The 15,540-nt window shown below is 37.0% G+C and overlaps 1 protein-coding gene across 4 annotated transcripts; it reads right to left on the bottom strand.

Annotated features, from left to right (window-relative positions):
* Positions 1 to 3,553: 3,553 nt before the first annotated feature.
* LOC108604524 (transcription intermediary factor 1-alpha) lies at positions 3,554 to 15,372 on the bottom strand. Of its 4 annotated transcripts, none has more exons than XM_017994033.2 (9): positions 15,078 to 15,372; positions 6,954 to 8,415; positions 6,513 to 6,883; positions 6,330 to 6,456; positions 5,981 to 6,267; positions 5,746 to 5,920; positions 4,475 to 4,835; positions 4,287 to 4,410; positions 3,554 to 4,222 (listed from the first exon to the last, which is right to left on the bottom strand). In XM_017994033.2, the coding sequence occupies exons 1-9, from the start codon at positions 15,264 to 15,266 to the stop codon at positions 3,965 to 3,967; spliced, it is 3,354 nt and encodes a 1,117-aa protein (XP_017849522.1). In that variant the 5' UTR covers positions 15,267 to 15,372; the 3' UTR covers positions 3,554 to 3,964. The 4 variants fall into 4 exon arrangements, with proteins under 4 accessions (XP_017849522.1, XP_017849523.1, XP_017849524.1 ...); XM_017994034.2 differs by having other exon boundaries at positions 3,554 to 4,219; XM_017994035.2 differs by having other exon boundaries at positions 4,475 to 4,811.
* Positions 15,373 to 15,540: the final 168 nt, after the last annotated feature.

Here is a 15,540-nt window from a genome sequence, read left to right as displayed (position 1 = left end):
TGAAATTACGCGCTTTGTGCTTTCGCGCTGTTTACAGCTGTTATATAGAATATTACTTCGGCGTGGCAAATACAATTAAACTAAGCGTAAAAATGTATGATTTTATATTTTTTTGGCGAAAACGAAAGAAAGTTGCACCTATTTTATGTAAACATTTAAAGGCTTGCATTTATTCGCATTAAATGATTGCTTATTTATAAATACTACATATTTATTTGGCTATGCAAACGGTCAGCACCGCAAACGCCATCGGCAGCGGCGTGGCTAATACTGATCTTATAGAAGGTACAAAAAAGGCAAAAGCACTGCAGGCACACAACTCTCTTAAATTCGAGTTTTTCCTCCAACAGGTTTTAAAAATTGCAAATTTCTAAAAAGGTGTATTGTTACTTTTACTTACTTTTCTGCCCATATCCCGGCTAAAGCTTATTCAAACCAATTAAATTTCATGTCAATCGTGTGCTTCGAAACAGCGGAAAATTATATAAAAGCTCAAGCTTACCTATGGGAAGCTTCTTGGCATGCTTCAGTGCATTCTCTTTTACCTTGTTATGCATCTCCATGGTTGTTTCCAACTCCTTAAGATCGCCCTCTTACTTCTTCTTAGACGCCACAGCTTCCGTGCGCTGTTTACGCTCCACATACAGCTCGGCCTCAAGATCTCGCAGCAGCTTGACAAGCCCACGGCGCTTCTCCTCAGCTCCCCCCTCCTTGTCATGATTTTGTTTATATTTTATATTAGTTCGTTTTGTTTATTTGTATTGAATTTCCATCGTCGTCTTTTACCTCTGGCACATTTATTATTGCCACGCTGCGCGCTCCCATTACTTTAAACTCTGTCCTGCTTAATCGATATTTTTCACAAGTGGCGCAACTATGTATTAATTTTTATTAAAAACAGTGCGCGCATTGTCTCATGTGTATTGATCGTATTACACTGGGTCCAGTTGTATGGGAGAGCGGCCAAAAATACTTCTAGTAGGCGTAGAGGCTTGAAACTTGGCACAAATTTTTATAAAATAGTAGTAAAATGTTGTGTAAAAATTAGCTGGATCGGACCATTATATCATATAGCTCCCATATGAATAATCATACTGAAAAAAGTGTTTGTATGAAGAGAAGAAGAGAACAGGCACCTCCGCGCAGCTGAACTAAACAGATATATAATCTTAAGATGTTAAAAGATTGGTTGAGTTCTAAGGTGGCCTTCACAACTAAAACTCTATGGAAACACAGCAAAGACAAACACAGAACATCCACAATTAAGTACTAAACACAATAGCGATTTACACAAAGCACAGCTGCAAGAATATATAATTTTTGTTGTACATATATAGTAAATACCTTTATTATTAATATTAAACCTTTTCATTGCACAATAACTTTGATTTACTTGCTCTTTTAATTGTTTTCTGGCGAGCTTTACTTGCAAGATGCACACGCTGCAATACCAAATTATTATCATGCTGTCTCTTTGGATGCTATTTTTGGAGAGGACAGTTAGTAGAAAGCAAAAACAAGTATACAGAAAAATAGCTAGACCAATTATAAAAAAGTGTTGATACATAAAAAAAGTCAAAATTTTGACTTCGCCTTTTAATTTTTGACCTTTGGGGGGACCCACTGTGCAGTGGCGCGTTGGTGGCGGCTCACAGCAGACTGATTAGAGCGCGGCTTGTATGTTGTTCGATTAACATTAGTGAGCCTCGCTCTTAGTATCTGTTACTTAACAGAGAATCTTATTTCGTTTATTAGTGTTGAGCAATATTATAGAAATTGCTAGTTGCTCGTCACTGTTTAGTTCAGCGGCAACATTAGTGTTGCTTCTGGAATTTAAATGTGGATTTACATTTTTGTTACCATTTTATGTATATCGATGACAAATGTTGTGGTATGTTTATTGGTATTTATTTTGTTTATGTTATGTCTGTCTTACTTTAGTTTGTTTTGGGAATTAATAAATTATTTTCATTTATTTGGTTTATTTAGCTATTGGTTTTTTTTTTTTATTTTGCGCGTTAATGTTAATTTTCTCATTTGTACGTTTTTTTCGATTTGTTATGTTCTTGGTTGTTTATACAATTTAACAAGTACAATTTAAAAAAAACTCAAGTTTTGTGGCCGATTCTGCTGATCCAATCACAACTGAAATAATGTTTAATGTTTTGTATTTCATTTATTTTATAGGTATTTTTTGATAGAAAGTAGTACATTTAGTCGTTAGTTTATAGTTGTGTTTCATAAAACTTAAGAACTATAATAGATCAAATGATTCCTATTGTTCACATTCATAAAACCAATAAGGATATTCTCATATGAATAATATGTATGTATTTACATATGTATGTTATTTAGATGCTTGTCTGTTTAAATCTATAGGATAGTCACATTCATATACTTAAAACATATACTAGGCATATGTATAGAACACTTTTGTAATTTAAAATTTTTGTTGTTACCATCCTAGCAATATTAGTTTTAGCAACAGCATTTAATTAAAAATTGGTTTAAAGTTAGTTATTTTCTGCTCAATGCGTATAAAAATACTTTTTGTAAGTTTTGATATCATATACCAGACGAATAGTAGTAGTTGTGTAAGTTGTAAACGAGATATTCGGCACAGCGTTTTGTCTGAATATAAACAGAGATTATATTACTACACGCTAACACAAATGTTTGTATATACAGCTATGAAAATGAAGAATGGGGCTAATTTAAGTATTCCTACATGCTTAGGGCTCTAATTGCATATTGTTAGTAGACTGATTGGCTGCTATACATGAATGTATATATTGTATGTATACATATATATTTATACTTACTAAACGTCAAACGTACAACATCAATAGAGTTATGCCTATGCATATATAGTTTAATAGCTGTGTATTTAATCAATGTATTTTTATTTCTAATTGCAAACTTATTACAGTTTTGTCTTCATATGCGGTATACGAATGTTCGGCTCCAATGCATGAGAGTGAGAAAAATGAATATATAAAAAAGAGTCACATGTAAATGTTTGGTGAAACTCGAAAATGAACAATAAATAGCGTGTATAGCAAGTGCTCCATTTTTTAAATTTAAATGCATTATGCAAATATAGTATATAAATATATACATATATAGTATTAATTAATAATTTGTTCATCATTTTTTGTTATTGTTTATTGCTATCACAAAAGTAAATACAACTCCAACGAGTGGTGGTTAATTAGAGAATAGAGAGATACTGAGAGTAAGAAAAGGAGTTGAGTTTATGCGCTGCTGCAAAGAGCATCGTGCAAGTATGCGACTGCCTATTTTCTGAGTACATACAGTATACAGAAGACAATTTTAAACGAGCTCTGCTTCAAACTGATCTCTAACCTTTGTCAGATACTACTAAGTATTGCTATATTTAACACTTAAGACTGCAGCAAAAATGTAATTCCACATTACTTGCGATCATTAGTCACATAAATCATAACTTATTTTAAATCATATCAAATGACTTTCATATTTACATATGTAAATTATAACTAAAATGTAAATTAAAACTAAATGTACACTAGCCACTGTTTTTTCTTTTTTTTGAGTTTGCAATTAATTAATATAACCTATACACTATACCTTAGAATGTACCGAGCGCAAGTGTATCTGTAAGAAAGTGTACATGGATATGTTGCTTCTTTAAAAGTCGGTTAAGCAGTTGTTGCGCTTAGAGTCCAAATGCTGCAGCATAAGCATGCAACAGCTGCAGCACATAATCTGCACTCTCCTGTATGACATTACTGCCTAAACTGCGAGGACGCTGTTGCAGCAATTCTGCATCCAATTCGGCTAATGTCTGTTCATATCTTTTTCGCTGTTGCTCTTCAGATGCATTTTGCTGCATTCCTTCCTCCTGCTTTCTTGCTTCCATCTGCTCCTCCTTTTCTTCATTCGGGTGCTCATCTGTGCCCAGCTCGTCGGGCGAAAGTTCGTTCTATTCATGTGCAGTGCGGCGCGCACGTTTAGCTGGCAAGCAAGCATCGTCACTATCTGCCAACGAAGCTGAGCCACAGCTCTTGCGCCCATTCTCCAGCGGTGCAGGCGAACCTGCTGCAGCGGCGAGCAAACTTGGCGAATTGGATGATGTGGAGGCCCCACTTTTTTGACTGACAAAGTTGGGCAACCATTTTGCAAGCTGCTCTTCGAAGAAGTTTTCCAAATACTTGGCATTGCCATATGTTTTCGAGTCCTCCTGCGTAAAATGCAAACAGCACATTTATTAAACTGGATAAAAGTAAAAAGCACAATGCACTCACCTGATAAAAGAGATAAGTATTTTTGAAAATCAGACGAACATCAGCCACAAACCCAGCTATTTCCTTGTAGTGATTAGGACTGCTAGGGTCTAGACGTGTGCGTATAACATCTAGTGACATTGGACTGCAATGGAAATATATATATATATTAATAAAACATTTAAATGAAAAAGTATATCGAAACTTACTTGCATATAATCTCATAGTATTGTGCATTTGCTGGCGATTCAGGTTCGCGAAAGTTGAGACTCTGCTCATATTGACAGTATAATTCCAGGCATATGCGTTGTAGGATTTTGAGCTCCAAGCTGCTTAATTCGCCAGATTTAGTTTTCTCATTACCCTCGGTTTTCATAAGTTCTTTTAGGTTCACACAGAGCAGACATTGCCAGCTCTCGCTTTCATCCGGCAGCGAGCTTATGGCAGGTATGTGACAATTCTGATGGAACACCTTGGGACACTTGTCGCAGCACATAAGCTCACCGCCATCCAGACAAACGGCGCACCAATCCTCGTTTGGATCGTCTTTTTGTTCATTTTTATTATTAACTGATATAATTAGTTTTGGAATATTTTGCATAGCGTGTGTGTGTGTGTGTGTATATATATGTATATGAGTGTATGTTTCGTATTTTGTGTTGATTTCGTTTGTTTTTTGGTTAGTAATTCATTGAGACGTTTGATTTGCGCGTTTAGATTTATTGTTTAAAGTTGGCAGTTTTGTTTTGAAAATAGAAATAAACAAAGCAAAGTTATATGAGAATTCAATATTTTATGTAAGCACCAGTCAGCAATAGTAAATATAGAAAATATAGAGTGGCAGAAGCAAGCCAAAATGTCGAATGTTAATAAACGTGTTCGCTTAGAAATTACAAAGTGCGGACATTAGCAACAGCGTTTGTACTAAACCCTTGGAGGGGGTCTTTTGTTAACAACTGTGTGCATATATGTTTGTTACAACGTGCATTTGGTATTAAAAAATTTCTATAAATCTAAATTTATGTTTAATGAATATAATTGAGTAAAATTTATCAAAGGTTATTTAAAAATACACAGTCGAGCGCGGCTTTGCCAACAGTTAAAAGGGGCGATTTTGAAAGCACATAAAATTTAAATAATTTTTTACGTTATCTCTTAATAATTTGCCAGCATTTTTATTTATTTTATGAAAAATGATTGTGAAAAAAGTTAATTGTCCAATCAACGCATAAAATTAATAGCTAAAAACAAAAAATATTTAAAATTTAAAAAAATAGCACCTATTGCAAATCGCTATCTAACTGTTGGCACATCTAATTATTTGCCTCAGCTATAAGCATTCAATATAGAAATAAAAAAAATATATTGATGTAATTAGAGCCCATATAAAAACTTATCAATAATAGATTAAACACACGCCCACACACCAATGAAAATGCCCAATAAAAAGAAAGTCAGATATAAAATCGTAAAAGCTTACCTTCTTGAGTATTGGATAAGTCCGTGGAACTATGCACCTGTGGGGAAGTCGTTTTGGTGCGTCCTTCTGGCAAAACTTGTACTCCATTTGAATCCAATTTGGCTATGGTGGCAATAAGATCATTTATGGAATCATCGCGCACCTTGTCAATGGGCTCCGTAAAATCCTTAGTGTTCTATTCGAAATTAAAATAAGATTAGTTTCCTTACATTAGATACCGTCTATAGATGTTTACCTCATGTGTGCTAGGGCTAGGTGTCTTTGGATTAGTTGATGTCACATTGGAGAGTATGGAGACAGCAGGACCTAGACCCAATGCAGCAGCATTTAACTGTGCTGATACGCTTAAAGCAGCTGAAGACGATGAGCCGTTGCCCAAGCCCGGCATTGATGGTCCACTCATGCTTAAATTGGGCGGCGTGCTGTTCTTGAGCGTATTTGGCGATTTAAGCGAGATTTTAAAATTCTCCGATGTTTGTCGTCCGTTGGAAAATGGCAAGAGCGGTCCCTGTTGTTGGCACACTAAAATAAATAACAAAAAATTAAATAAATAAATATCTACAAAATATCAAGTCAGAGCTTACTGCTGGATTGCTGTGCAGACTGTGGTATATGCCACTTTGCAAGAGTATGCATGGCACTGCTCAATTGAGGCGATGTTTGTGGCGGGCCCGTATTAAAGCCAGCCTGGCTCCCATGAAACCCCAACGCCTTGTAAAACAGAAATTTTAAAAAGGTAAACAATATATAATTTACTCTATGCTTACATTCTGCATAGGATTGGGTAACATTGGTTGTCGCTGCAGTGTACCTGGCGAAGGTATTTGTCCGCCTCCGCCGCCGCTGGCACTCGCCATGGCTGCAGCCGCCTGCTGTTGTGCCATGCGTTGATATTGTGATTGAAAGCGAGCATTGCTGTTCATAAAGCTGTTACTGTCACGACCACCGCCGCCAGCGCCTTGACCAAAGCCCTGCTGTCCGGAAAGAAAATGTGGTCGCATTTGTGGTCCCAGCTGCTGATGTGCCGGTGAAGGGGCACCTTGTGGCCCACCGGGGTAGCTCGGTGGCCCATTGAAGCCCATGTGGGCATTGCTGCTCTGCGCTCCTTGGTTATTTAGTAATCCACGCAGGCTTATATCTGTAACAAATATAAATAAATTGTAGCTAGTTTTTTTGTTTCAAGATTCAATGTTATTGCTCAAACTTACCCATATTTTGTGGGTGTGTGGAGGAGCTGACATGCGGTTGACCCTGACGCTGCATGCCGACAGGGGGCATACCGCCAAAACGAACTGAAGCATCGCCTGGAAAGGAGCGACTCATGGATAGGTTATTAAACTGTTGCTGTGCTGTTGCATTGCTATACATGGGTGGTCCATTCTGTGGTCCAAAGCCACCTGGAGGACCGTTGGGTGAAAGCCCCGCTGCCATGCCAGGCGGCAGACCGGGTCTCAACGGTGGTGCCATATTTGGACTGGGTGGCTGTCGCGGTGGCGGCGCTGCAGGGCCATTTGGTGAAGGTGCTGGCGCTGGTGGATACGGTTTGCCATCAACAATTACAATTCCCAGCTGTGAGATGACTTTTTGCAACTCCTGGACTTGATTGAGTTGCACTTGTATGCGCACTGGTATCTCAGGATTAGGTATATCAGCGCGTTGGCATTTAAGTTTTTGTAAATGACGCACAAGAGACTTCTTACTCGATAAAATAGCAAAATCGCTTCCTTTTTCTAGAGCATTCTGCATAAACTCTATGCAATGATCTGTGTTGTCTGAGAGCAGCTGCAACGTTTCCTTCTTCTCAACTAAAACTTTAAGTTTGCTATCGCAGACTTCGTTTAGACGCATAACCAACTGTTTGCCACGCATGTTAACGGTATTTGTTATCTTAACCACCATAGCTGTTATCTCCTTAATCAAATCCTTTTTTTTATCATGTATGAGCTGCTGTCGATCGTCAATCACCTTGGTAGCTGAAGACAATAAAAAGCGTTTGTAGTTTATTTCAGACACCAGGGTGGACAAAGCTTGCCGCGATTCTGTGGCAATTTCATGCGCAAACTTGTATTTATGATCACGATGATCGCTCAGCTGACAGTCACGACACGTAAGCTTGTCACAGGTTTCACAAAATAACGATAGTTTCTCCTGTGAATGCAACTGGCACATGTGCAACTTATCCACGCTGCCATTACCCGCCAGCTGTTCGCTATTGGCTTCATCCTTGGGCTTGATTGTATGATCCTTGGTTATCTTTAAACGCTGATGCGCCTGCACACAACTGTCGCAAATGTACTCTGAGCAATCTACGCACCAGGATGTGGCCACTGCGCCATCTGAACAGCTACTGCATTGTATATTTGCTGACGCCGAATTTTTAAGTCCATCCGCCGTTCCAATGCCTTCGCCATTGTCGCCCGCTGTACATTGCTCAATGAGAAACTGATTCTCTATTATGTATTCATTCTGTGAAGCATTGTCGCACACTGGACAATGTATAAGCGGTGGCAGTGATCGATCTAGCTCCGAGAACTTTGTGTTCACACACTGTCCGCAAGCCACATGCAAGCATTCCAACAGTTTAGGGCGATCATTTACGCCCAGAACTTGGGCGCAGTAGACACACTTGAAGAGCGTAAACTTGGCACTTGCTGATGAATTTGATTCCGACTGCAAAACGAAAATTAAATCAATGTTTTGGGTATAACCTGAAGTAGTTGTATGCTTTTTAAGGCTAAAGCCTGTTGTTTTCTATACTTTATTTAATCATTGAAAAATAAGTTTGTATGGTTGCAATATAAAAAAATCAAAACAAACGTTAGAATTTAGTGAAGAAATCTCCCAAGATTATTGGCAGTTGGCTACTATAATTATATTAGCATAAAATATAAATATTGTAGTTTAATATTAATGAGCTTTGTTCGTTTTAAAACAGAAAAGTTCTTGTTAAACACAAACAAAAATTTTGCAAGCTTTCTTGTTGTTTTCTTTTTTATTATAATTAATTGCGAAAACTATACAAACGTGACAGAGGAGCCTAAATTTTCCAACAAACAAATAGCTTTACATAAGGGTTAGAAAGAAGCTGCTGTTGCTGGAGCAGTCTTTCACTGTCGCCAGGGGGACGATTGATTAGTTTTATTTCCAGTTGGAGAAGCGCACATAAATACCATTGATTGATTGATTATGCCTTTTGCTCGATATCTATTGCTGCATTGGTATATGCGAGTGTTTTGCATGCAAGCTCACTCACACGCTATCTTTTGTGTGTATGTGCAAGCGGAAGCTTCATCAAAATTGATGAATGCGCCATATCCAGACCTGGGGAGCAAAAAATGTAAGCCGTTGTTTTGCCAATGCAGTCCTATAATTGCTATAATCCAATCCAGCGATTCATCCAAAGCTAACGTTAACACACAGTCTCACTGCCAAGCGTGAATATGAGAGTGAGCCAACGCATCAAAAAGAAAGTTATGCCTTAATTTTCACTAAACGTATTTTTCTCTCGACAGCACAGCGACTCATAAATCATATGGCATCAGCCATTTTACATAACATACATACATATATTGATAGACAGCATATGTACATAAGTAGATTGCTGTGGTGAACAGGAGAAGAAGGAGGGCTGCAGCATTAGGCGGGGACGTTCCACTTGAAAGCCATTCATCATAATATTTATTGCCCACGCGCCCTTCTCCAAGCTCGCTCGCCCGCTTGCCTAATATGAGCGCCTCCAAAACTGGTCGACATTCGGCTCAACTCGCACTGGGCTCGGCTTAGTGTGTGTTCGTTTGCTTGGCCAGCGCAACCCACTTAGAGTTGCTGCTGTTCAGGCTGCCACTGACATGCCATTAAAAATGTTGCGATATAAATGTGGAAAAAAAAAAAAAGAAAACCAGCTGCTACCCCCATGTTTTCAATCACATTGAAATGACTTGCTTTTAAGCTGGGGAGCGGGTAGCAAACTTATTTTAGTCCCGCAACCCATATGACTACATATAGAGAAAATAGTTGTTCACATTAAACTATACATTGGAGGTGCCTGATTATTTCAACTGCATGCTGAGAGCTATGGGCAAACGTGACATTAAAAACCATTGATTTCGTATTAAAATTAAATATATTGTCTTTGGGTTATATGGATAAATTAACAAACGTTCTCCTCTCTCTTACATTCTACAAAAATCTAAATCAATTTCAATTAGCAAGAACTAAGCTTTATTCCTTGCCGCTCCCACATGTATAAATATATAACATAAAAGAAAAGCAAGCAAATGAAATTAAACTTGTACAACAAAAGGACAAAAGTAAAATGCGAGAGCACTAAAAATGGAGCTGACATGATGGAAAGGCTGCAGAGTAAGTGCATTTTGATTGATGTAATTTTGACGAAAACAATAACATTTCCATGCCACACTCTTTTACTCACTCACTCGCATTCTCGCTTTCTCTCTCTCTCTCTGTTAGAAACCGGTTTGAAGTCTTTACACATTTCATTGGGTATTATTTGCATTAAGTTTCCCAGTTTTCCGCAAATGAGTTTTCATCTTCTTATACTGCTTGCGAAAATGAAACTAGTTCTACAAACTATATTTGATTACTTTTATTCTTTTTTCGTCTCGCTTTTTCTCCCTTTTGATCCTGGCCAAAAATACATTTATTTTTTTTAATGTTGATGCGTTAAGTTTAATTCTGATTTGATAACGGGTTTTAAAAAGACTGCAAGCTTGTGCTTTAGAATGATGCTTGTAAAATGCAATTTTTAGTTGTGCTTTTTCTAGGCTTTTTTTTTTATTAAATTGAACCAGCAATTGCAATATAGTTGGAATGAATGCAACTACAAACGCAATATACCAAGCCACATTGCTATATAAATATACATATATATCCTGCATTAATAGGGCTTTGCAGTCAGAGCAGGTTGCACCCAAACTATAAGTCAGTGGCAATATGAGAGTGCATATGCATCAGCTATTTGGTGTGTATACAACTGACTTTCTCTATACATGTATTTCAATGTATGTGAATACTTACATACACTGATATCAGTGTGTGAGTTTGATGCATGCTGCTAACCTACAGCATTCTTCGTGGGGGTGCTTCTGGCGTTTGGCGGCCATTTTGTTTAAAATGTCTAACGCTACGAGCGAAAGGACGTCCCTGCTGTGCCTGGCCCCACTACGACTCCAACTCTTACACAGACTTTGAGCTTCAGGTAACAGCTGCAGTTGAAGCATCAGTCTGTTATTTACTCATGTACATAATTGCATTTGCCGTTGCAAATAAATTGTGTTATTTTATACGTCATGTCCTTTTGAACTTTTGAACAAATCCTGTGCTTTCTAATTATTTACAGCGTACATTTCAACTTTGCACTTTGACAATTAAGTCTTGCTAACGACGTCGTAGCAGGAGCAACAATAACAACATTTACTCACATATCAAAGTTAATTGCCTTGACTATTGTGTTCATTTTCAGCAAACAAAACAATCATTAATTGCAGCTGAAATGCATTCGCTATAGTCACCAAAACGCATTGCGCATACAATTTGATATGCTGGCATCATGGCATATCTGGCACTAATCAATATTATTAAATACTATTAACAAATACCTCTAAAAAATAACCAATTTTTTTTTTTAATTTTTGCTGCCGAATGATCAATAGCTTATAATATGTAAAATATAATCAGTAATATAATTGTTAAGAAATTGTTGATAAATTAAAATTATTACAGAAAAAAGCTGAACATTTAAATTTTAATATATGCTTATTTATATCTTCGACAGCTGATCTTGCTGTTAGGGACACAGGTGTTAAATCGCATTCCTTTAAATATTTATGAGGCGCAATGCCATATCTATAACTTGAAACAAGTCAAGTAAAACAGAACACACTCAAAAGCACAGGTAAATTGTGAAAGAGAGGGACAGACAGTTAGCAACTGTGTGCATTGGAATGAAACAAACTGAGCAGCTGTTGCTAAAATAAAATTCATTAGCTGAACATTTAAACTTTATTATATGTTTAATTAAATCTTCGACAGCTGATCTTGCTGTTAAGGACACAGGTGTTAAGTCGCATTCCTTTAAATATTTATGAGGCGCAATGCCATATCTATAAATTGAAATAAGTCAAGTAATACAGAACACACTCAAAAGGACAGGTAAATTGTGAGAGGGACAGACAGATAGCAACTTTATGCATTGGAGTGAAACAAACTGAGCAGCTGTGGCTGCAATAAAATTCACTATACGGTTCATAATAAGATACGAAAAACTTGATTGCGGGAGAAACTTGCGAATGAATTACACATAAGAAGGAGATGTAAATAAAATATATAGCTTCCTTTTTAAGGGTTGATACATGTTGTCATAGATCAGAGTAACAGCAACCGTTAACAAATTATTAAAAAGTTAAACATTTTCTGAAATGCTTAAGCAACAGTTAAGTTTTAATATCTAGTATCCACTGTGGATAAAAAACCCTATGTATGTACATACAAGCCAAGTAAAAAATTGCTTATTGTCTTTATATCCATTTTATGGCCCAACCCATCGCATCGCACATCAGATAACTACTATTAATATTTGATATTAATTTGATTTTGTACGATAATTTAAATGCCGAAAGAAATTAATAAGAAAATAATAATCAAAAAAATAAATAAATAAAAACCACAAAGCAGGCGGATTAGAGCACGGTCATATTTTTTGATTCGTTTCGTGAAGGCATATGGCTTTGCTTCAGACGCCTGCCTAGCATGGCGATGGTTTGGACATTGTGGTTTTCAATGGTTCAAAAAGCCGAACGGCTGATGGCTGGTGGTGGTTCGTAGCCTTAATAAAAACCACTAACGCTGGCTTTGACTGCTGCTTTCGCTGTCGCTGTTGGCGCTGCTGTGGTTTGTGGTTTTAGCTGTGTTCGTGCTTTTATATGACATAAACGTCAAAATCTCCCAAGCACGCAAAGAAAAATAAAACAGCTCACATTTTGATAGATTTTCCGAAATGACGGCAGCTCTATACTATTTATATGTAGATACAAAACAGTTTCATTAAACATGCTGCAGTTGCAATGAACTAGATACATATATGTAATATAGAGTGGAAGCTCCAGCTTAAGCTAATGAAGGCTTTTTTGCTTTCGAACAGTGCAGTTTTAGCCACCAAGAGCTTTTTGATAAGATACTTACGAGTATGGCTCTTACGGTTATTCTGCTCTCTCATAAAAGATTTGTACACCCGGCAAATAAAACAAAAATAAATTGTGTTAGCAATATAAAACTTTGTTAAAAAGTAATCTAATAACTTGGTTGTCGTTTTTATACCAAATGTATCCTTGCTTGCAAAGATTGTATATAACCAACTTTCTGGATATCACAATTTTTTGGCCGTGTAACGTTGCAGCCAAGTATCGGCTGGCAGTATGATAAGTGCTTTAATTTAAAGTTTCTTTGACTGAACAGGGCATAGCTAGCCGGCTTGGCTGCATTTTTCTTCATTGTGCGTTATAATCCGCTTTATATGATCGGATTATGTCCTGTACGATGCGCCTAATCCTACGTACAATTGGTTGGAAGTGCGGGATGCTTGGCTGTATGTGTGTGTGTGCCACACCTGCTCGTTTTATTTCATCGGATCCACCAAGTTCAATTAGGCAACAGGATTAACTCAATGGCGACGCCCACTTAATGCAATTAAAACGGCAGCCGCTGTTTTTATTTAGGATCTAATAAAAGTATGTTTCTGACAGTTTGTCCCCAGAAAACAATTAAATATGTTAGAAACTTTAGCTAATGCGAATTTTCTAGCTTCCTCCCCCCAAACCCCCTATCTCACCACCACCACAATCATTTTCTACTTCCTTGGTTTTTGTTTCTTATTTTGTGTCTATTGCCACTTTTGCTTTGCTTGCATATTCTAGTGAAATTAGAGTTAATTGCACATCATTAAAAGCAAATTCTTCGAATTAATTTTATGTTTCGTTGAAAAAAATAAAAGCAAGATACAGCAACAAAGCACGACCATAAACAAAATGGCCGACGTTCAACGTCAAACCACAGCTGGCGCATTATTCATTATGGTGCCACCGGCGGTAATTACAACCTGACACAAGTACAAAAAAATGACTTTAATAGTTGCTGCATGTTATTAAAGGGTTGTTTGATTGATATAGAAATTTTATATCTAAGCCGAACTAGTGCATTATCATATTTCCTTTTTTTATGAATGAAACAAGCTCAGACTAAATTACACAATGGAAGATATGTACTATGGAAGATAGGGAAACGTAACATTTGAAAAATTAACCACATTTTTCATATTTACATTTTGTATAGTAGATTTGACTCCATTTTTAAATTTATTTCCATTTGACATCCATTAAATATTCATTGATTAATGACTGCGCATAAACATTCATTAATTTTTTTTGACGTTGGGCGCATTTACTTTATTCATGCCAAGTATTAGGGGTGAACTGAAGGTTAAAACAGTATAAAGAGCAGCTAAAAGATAGGAGAGCATCGGGACATAGCACTTGTAAGCTGATTGACAATTTGAAGACTTCTTCTGTCACTCCAATGCGAACATAACTACAAAAATAAAGATACTCACAGAAAAAGCGGACTAGTCATTGCCGCAGCTGATCTTTTGATGGAGAGCACTCTATACTAACGCTTTTTTGAGAGCGTGAGAGAGCGAGAGTAAATATATGTATGTATTTGCTTTGCCTTTCACACCAACTGCAAAAACAAACAAAAACTAGTAAAGCAAAAAAAAAACCGCACAACAAAATGCACGAGACTTGTACACGAAAGTGAAACACAAGTTAAAGCAAATGTTTGGATATGCATGCAATGCATATGTGGTGTATGTGTGTAATTTTGCATATACCGTAAACATATTGTGTGTATGCTTTCTGCATTTTTTTTTGTTGTTGCTGCTTTTGCTTGTTTGTTGTTATTAACATGAGAAAAGATAACAGACGAACATTTTATCCGAGGCATAATCAAATGCAATTTAATCATAGCAAGTGGACAAAAAATAAAGTTGGGCGCTACCAACTTTTATATTTTTTATAAAAAGTACAAAGTGAATAAAAATACATAGGCACATACTATACACGGATATATGTATAAGTGGGCCTGATAAGCCAACATATTTTCTCTGTTCCTGTAACTGAGTGCGTAAACTGCTGATTGAATAGATTAACAGAGCACAGGCATGACGAATATTTCTTATCGAAAGATAGAGCAGCCAGAGCACGTGTATGCCCGGCTCTTATGTTAGTAACCTCTACGGCTATAAGGCAATAAACACTTACCCGCTTTTCAGCGCTGTCACAGGGATTACCCACAGAAGAGGATGACGAGGATGTGGATGTAGTTGCCGCTGTGCTGGGTAACAAATTCTGTGGTAGCACATCGTTTGCCACCGAATCCAGTTGCTCCTGCTTTATGCCCGATAAAAGCGGCAAAAAGTCGTTTTTCAAATTTTCCAAATCCAAATCCATTTTTATTGTCACTCAAGTTGTCTGTATGTGTGCTGATATACTACTATGGACACTTATTTTAGCGTATAATATTTTTAAAGACGCTTGGTTTATATTTTTTCTTTTTATCAGCAGTTGCTGCCCTTGGTAAACATTTTTAGTTTGTCAGGATTTATTTTATTATATTCATTCATTTCTGTGAAGCAAACAAAAAAAACGCTAAATTAGCTGAGTGCTCACACACACACAAATTCGTATGTATGCTCTTTGACACGCACACACTCGTATGTATGTA

The sequence above is a fragment of the Drosophila busckii genome, chromosome 3R (genome assembly GCF_011750605.1).
Source record: "Drosophila busckii strain San Diego stock center, stock number 13000-0081.31 chromosome 3R, ASM1175060v1, whole genome shotgun sequence".
Classification (NCBI taxonomy): domain Eukaryota; kingdom Metazoa; phylum Arthropoda; class Insecta; order Diptera; family Drosophilidae; genus Drosophila; species Drosophila busckii.
Note: the sequence above shows the minus strand (reverse complement) of the source record. Positions and strands in the feature narration are given on the sequence as shown.

What these genes read in the sequence shown, in the direction of transcription:
- LOC108604524 (XM_017994033.2), bottom strand. Translation starts at nt 15,266, where the DNA reads ATGGATTTGGATTTGGAAAATTTGAAAAACGACTTTTTGCCGCTTTTA. An exon ending in CTTATCCAATACTCAAGAAG is followed by an intron (nt 4,836 to 5,745) that starts GTAAGCTTTTAC and finishes TAATTATATCAG; the next exon opens with TTAATAATAAAAATGAACAA. An exon ending in ATACTTATCTCTTTTATCAG is followed by an intron (nt 4,223 to 4,286) that starts GTGAGTGCATTG and finishes CATTTTACGCAG; the next exon opens with GAGGACTCGAAAACATATGG.